We start from the raw sequence: 5,177 nt of genomic DNA, 5'->3' as shown, positions 1-5,177 counted from the left end.
GAGACGGGGTTTCACCATGTTGACCAGGATGGTCTCGATCTCTTGACCTCGTGATCCACCCGCCTCGGCCTCCCACAGTGCTGGGATTACAGGCTTGAGCCACCGCGCCCGGCCTAAATTTAATATTTTAACAAAAAAAGATGGGGTTTCACCATGATGGCCAGGCTGGTCTTGAACTCCTGACCTCAGGTGATCCACCCACCTCAGCCTCCCAAAGTGCTAGGATTACAGGCGTGAGCCACCACGCCCAGCCTATATAATCTTTCTATACTCATATAGGTACTGTAGTCAGAACTGTACTGAGACATTTAGTACTGATTTATAGAATCCTTCTATATAACCATATAGCAGTTTGTAGTAGGAGGAATGTCTAGAGCAGTCACATAACAGAAGCAGTACATGGGAGAACAGCCAGACCAGGACAAGAACTAAAGACCCAGGCGATGGCATCCCTGCCTGAAACGGCATACACTGTACGGCAGGCTTGGAGCAAGAGCCTTTCTCCTGATAAAGGAGTTGTAGTACCTTGCATCCAGTTCCTGTGGAAAGTAGGCCTCAGGCCTGAGAAAATAACTGAGGGAGAAGAACCCCTCTGGTGTGACCAGTCATGGCAGCTGTACACCCTGTCAGTCTTTTCTCACTTCTGTGCTAGCTCAAATCATCCTCCCATAAATATCTTAAGAGAAGAGCACAAGTCTGTCAGCTCCTACTGCATTGGCTTACAGTATCCTTCTATTAGAAATCCTTTGAGGTCTTCGGCCCCCAAATAAGAAGTGTTGCGCACGACACCTGTTGCATACAGCCCACCTCCTTGTCTTGGTGACCTAATGGGGATGGACCCCTTTTCTGTACGTGACCCTCTACTACTGCACACAGCATGGCCCCCTACTGCACATGGCCCACCTCTCTGCCCAGGTGACATAATGGGGTGGCACCCTCACTTGTGACTCACGTGATTATGGCCTATTACTAAGCCTATAGATGATGACCTCACTCACAACCCTACCCTCTGCTTGTATCTAATAAATACAGATGCTTCTGGGCATTTGGGACCCCCGCTGATGTCCGCTCACAGGTGGCATGGCCCCCAAAGTCTAGATGCTCTTCACCAGTGTCCTGTCTCTTTGCTTCTTGGATCCTACACCTCAGCACAGCATAAGGGACACCCCACAACCCTGTGGGGCTCAACAGCTCTACAGGGGTAACTTTTGTATTTTTAGTAGAGACGGGTTTTCACCCCATTGGCCAGGCTGGTCTCCAACTCCTGACCTCAGGTGATCCAGTTGCTTCGGCCTCCTAAAGTGCTGGGATTACAGGCGTGAGACACTGTGCCTGGCCAAAGGACCATCTTTATAAAATGTTTACTTTTAGACTCTGAAAAGATACACCAGAAAGGGGGAACAACGGTTACAGCTAGAAGGAACAGAGTGAAGCGGCTGATAATTGTACCTTGTTGTTGTTGTTGTTGTTGTTTTTGAGATAGAGCCTCATTCTGTTGCCCAGGCTGGAGAGCAGTGAGGCGATCTTGGCTCACTTCAGCCTCTGCCTCCCAGGTTTAAGTAATTCTCCTGTCAGTCTTCCGAGTGGCTGGGGTTACAGGCGACCACCACCACCCGGGTTAATTTTTGTGTATATATATATATTGAGACGGAGTCTTGCTCTGTCGCCCAGGCTGGAGTGCAGTGGTAGGATATTGGCTCACTGCAACCTCCAGCTCCCAGGTTTCTCCTGCCTCAGCCTTCCTAGTAGTTGGGATTACAGATGCCTGCCACCACACCCAGCTAATTTTTGTTATTTTTAGTAGACATGGGGTTTTACCATGTCGGCCAGGGTGGTCTCGAACTCCTGACCTCAGGTGATCCGCCCACCTTGGCCTCCCAAAGTGCTGGGATTATCGGTGTGAACCACCACGTCCGGTCAATTTTGGTATTTTTAGTAGAGACGGGGTTTCACCATATTGGTCAAGTTCGTCTGGAACTCCGACCTCAAGTGCTCGCCTCAGCCTCCGGAAGTGCTGGGATTACAGGCGTGACACACCACGTCCTGCCCCCATCTACCTTTTCTTCACACGAATGTTGTACCAAGTTCGTGTATTACATATTTGAAAATAAATTGCGAATACAACAAAAACAAAATCCATGAACTGGCTAGCCCTTTAAAATTCTGCGGGGGAGCCCAGTGTGGCCCAAGGGCGGAGTTTAGCCCATCTTGCCCTTTCTGGTTAGTGTACCTGTTCCGTTTATCTCCGACTGCGCCACTTAGGTGAGGGACCACTGGAGTTTTTTCTATCGGACACGCAGTTGAGCAAATGTCACTTGCTCTCTCCAACTTCATAGCTAGCGCCTACCTCAGGAAGCCTTCCTTCATCTCCCGGCCCCTGCAGCCGCTGTTATCCTTTCACATTCAACCTCATAATACTGCTTTCTGTTGCAGACATCACAGTGTCGAAATTTATTCACATGTCTATCTTTGCTACTTGACTGAGGACAAAGATACACCTTATACCTAGCATAGACCCAGGAGGTTCGAAATTGTTCTGCGAGAGAAAAAAAAATGTGTTGACTTCAAAGGGGCTCACAGGAAGGGAAAGGCCTAGAAGACTGAGGCTCTCTTCGATCTCTTCATTACTAACGCCAGGCAAACATGTCAGGGACTTGCGGCTCTCCCCTCCCGTTCCTGCATCTGCGTCCTGCGCCCGCCGGATTCCAGAGAGGTCCCCTCCACCTAGCGCGCGACCGCTCCCTCTGGGGTCCCGGAAGCCCGGCCACAACCCTCACGGCGGGCATGGCCTCAGAGCCCTCTTCTGAGTGCGGCGTGGGTATTCGCCGGCGGCCATGGAAAGTTATCACAGTGACCAGAGGGACAGCGCAACCTCGGGTCTGAGCGGGGTAGGCGTTGGCAGGGGAGGGGCGACGAAGACTGGCGAGGTTCAGGCGCCAGGCAAAGGACCAATCTATTAACTTCCCGGCCCTTAGGTTTCCTGCTCGGGGCCCAGCATCGGCCGGCTGGCTGTCTTCCACCTCCACGAACCTGCGTTGTAGGGACCTGCACGCCGGACCCAGAACTCCTACGCCCCCCGCGCCCCTCTCTCCCCCCCTCCTTGCGCTCCTCCCTGCGCCCTTTCCTCCGCCCCTCCCTGCGGCCTTTCCTCCGCCCCTCCCTGCGCCCCTCCTCGCCGCCGACCGAGGTCCACGCCCCCTTCTTGCCTGCGCGCGTCGCCGCCGCCGCTGCCTGAGGGGGCGTGGCCTCAGCTCGGCGCACGGTCAGCCACGGTCCCAGCCTGCTCCGCGCTGGCCAACGAGAGCAAACCCAGTGACTCACCTCCGCGGCGCTAACTCCTCGCTAGTTCTCCCCCTCACACACGCTCACACCCGGCTCGAGATGGCGGCGGCGGCGGCGGGGGACTCCGACTCCTGGGGTGAGGAGAAGTTCCGGGGGCAGGGTCCGGGCTGGTGCCGGCTCCACGCCGTGGCAGGCACTAACGCGGCTTGCTCTCTTCCGTAGACGCGGACGCATTCTCCGTGGAAGACCCAGTGCGGAAGGTTGGGGGCGGCGGCACTGCCGGCGGGGACCGCTGGGAAGGCGAGGACGAAGACGAGGACGTCAAGGTGGGTGCGGGCTAGGGCAGCGGGCAGCGCGGGAGCGGCTTGGTTCTGTCGCGGGCCGATTATGGGCCCTGGGGTGCCGCCCGGGCCTGCGGGCTGTGGATCCAGGCGCGAGCCTAGGGCCCGGCGGTGCTCTCTTTACCTCCGCTTGCCGGCCATGTGGGCCGAAGACTGGCAGCGGGGCCTTCCGGACTCTCTCGCCGGTTGAGGGTCTGCGCTCTGGCCTTTATCCCACCCGCCGACTGGCGACGAAAGGTGACAGCATCGGCCGGGTCGGCCCACGTGCAAGCTTCGCTGTCCGGAGCCCCTCGCCTGAATGAGACCGGGAAGTTGGGAATTGAGCCCCGTGGCTTGTCCATATGGAAAGTTTTGAAACTCGCCTGCCTTTTCGAGCTCAGGTCATCCCAGGGCCAGTAACTCATTTGTGACCCTGACGTCTGCTTATACAGTTTGCTCGAGGGATTAAATGAGTGAAATACTGTAGTTGAATTTCAACCTTTTTTTCCCCCACACTGGACAGCTAGAAACAGTAAAGTGAAATAACTTTTGGCTCTCCCTTCCCCCAGTCTGTGATAAAAAGGGTGAACTGAATATTGAGCCGACAGTTAGTGAACAGAAACCTGGGTAGTCCACACCGTCACCCGAAAAATGGAGAGATGACAGTTACTCATCTACACACGTATGACACCTAAGGAAATATTGGAGGTTTGGTGGTTGTAGTAGATGACGGTCCTGTGGTTTTTGTTGTTTTGTCTATGCCTTGTAGATAATAATTTTTACCTCAGTCGTTTGATTTTGAAAACTCCAAAGGGCTCGTTATACGGCATTAAGTGACATTTACTTCTGCATGTGTTTTTTTTTTTTTTTTTTTGTTTTTGTTTTTTTTTTTTTTTTTCTAACAGTAGTTACATGTCTCAAGTTCAGAATGTTAAGATTCTTACCAGGTGCTCAAAATCTTGTTATGTTTGTGTAGATAAAGTTTTGTGTGAAATGGAAAATTTTCTTTTGTGGTTTTGCTTAATTTAGTGAAATTTTTTCTCCTAATTTATAAGCACTAATGGAGAACCCTACAAATCCTTTTGCCTGGGCTGAAAAATTTAAGCTAGATAATCACTGTGAACTTATAGGGCTGTTGCTTTGAGTTTTTCCCATTTCTCCCCAGTCAGATGAGGTTGGATGTGTGGATGTCCAAATTATTGACAGCCTGAGGTTCAAGAATGTTGTAAGCTTTGCACACATTGAAGTTAATAAATCGACTGATTATTGTTTGAAGACACTTAGATGCTTTATTTACATGTTGTAGAAACATGGGACTAGATTGTCCATGTGTTACCAACCTCATTACAAGATATTAGTTACCCCCCTACATTGTAGCAATTTTCAATTTTGAGCCTTGGGTTCATATTGGTCCTTTCATTTTTTTCCATGCATATAGGAAGTAGCAGTTAAGACGTCTATTATGAAATTTGGGAATAAATTAACAAATGCAGAGAAAAGATTAGAGATATTAGGAAAGAAGTTGCAGAAAATGAAGTTTTTTTTTGTTTTTTTTTTGTTTTTTTTTTTTTTTTT

General features: G+C 51.1%; 1 protein-coding gene across 2 annotated transcripts in view; it reads left to right on the top strand.

Moving 5' to 3' along the window:
* The first annotated feature begins 3,249 nt into the window (after positions 1 to 3,249).
* EIF3J (eukaryotic translation initiation factor 3 subunit J) overlaps positions 3,250 to 5,177 on the top strand; it is a 29,049-nt gene continuing 27,121 nt past the window's right edge. Inside the window, exons 1-2 of one of the 2 annotated variants that reach the window (XM_017545816.2) lie at positions 3,250 to 3,418; positions 3,505 to 3,608. In XM_017545816.2, coding sequence (XP_017401305.1) covers positions 3,382 to 3,418; positions 3,505 to 3,608 — 141 coding nt within the window. In that variant the 5' untranslated portion in view covers positions 3,250 to 3,381. The remainder of the gene's footprint in view (positions 3,419 to 3,504; positions 3,609 to 5,177) is intronic. The other variant, XM_017545807.2, reaches the window with a different exon arrangement.

The sequence above is a fragment of the Cebus imitator genome, unplaced genomic scaffold, assembly GCF_001604975.1.
Source record: "Cebus imitator isolate Cc_AM_T3 unplaced genomic scaffold, Cebus_imitator-1.0 Scaffold9, whole genome shotgun sequence".
Classification (NCBI taxonomy): Eukaryota; Metazoa; Chordata; class Mammalia; order Primates; family Cebidae; genus Cebus; species Cebus imitator.
The sequence above is the reverse complement of the archived record's forward strand: the minus strand, read 5'-3'. Positions and strand labels throughout refer to the sequence as shown.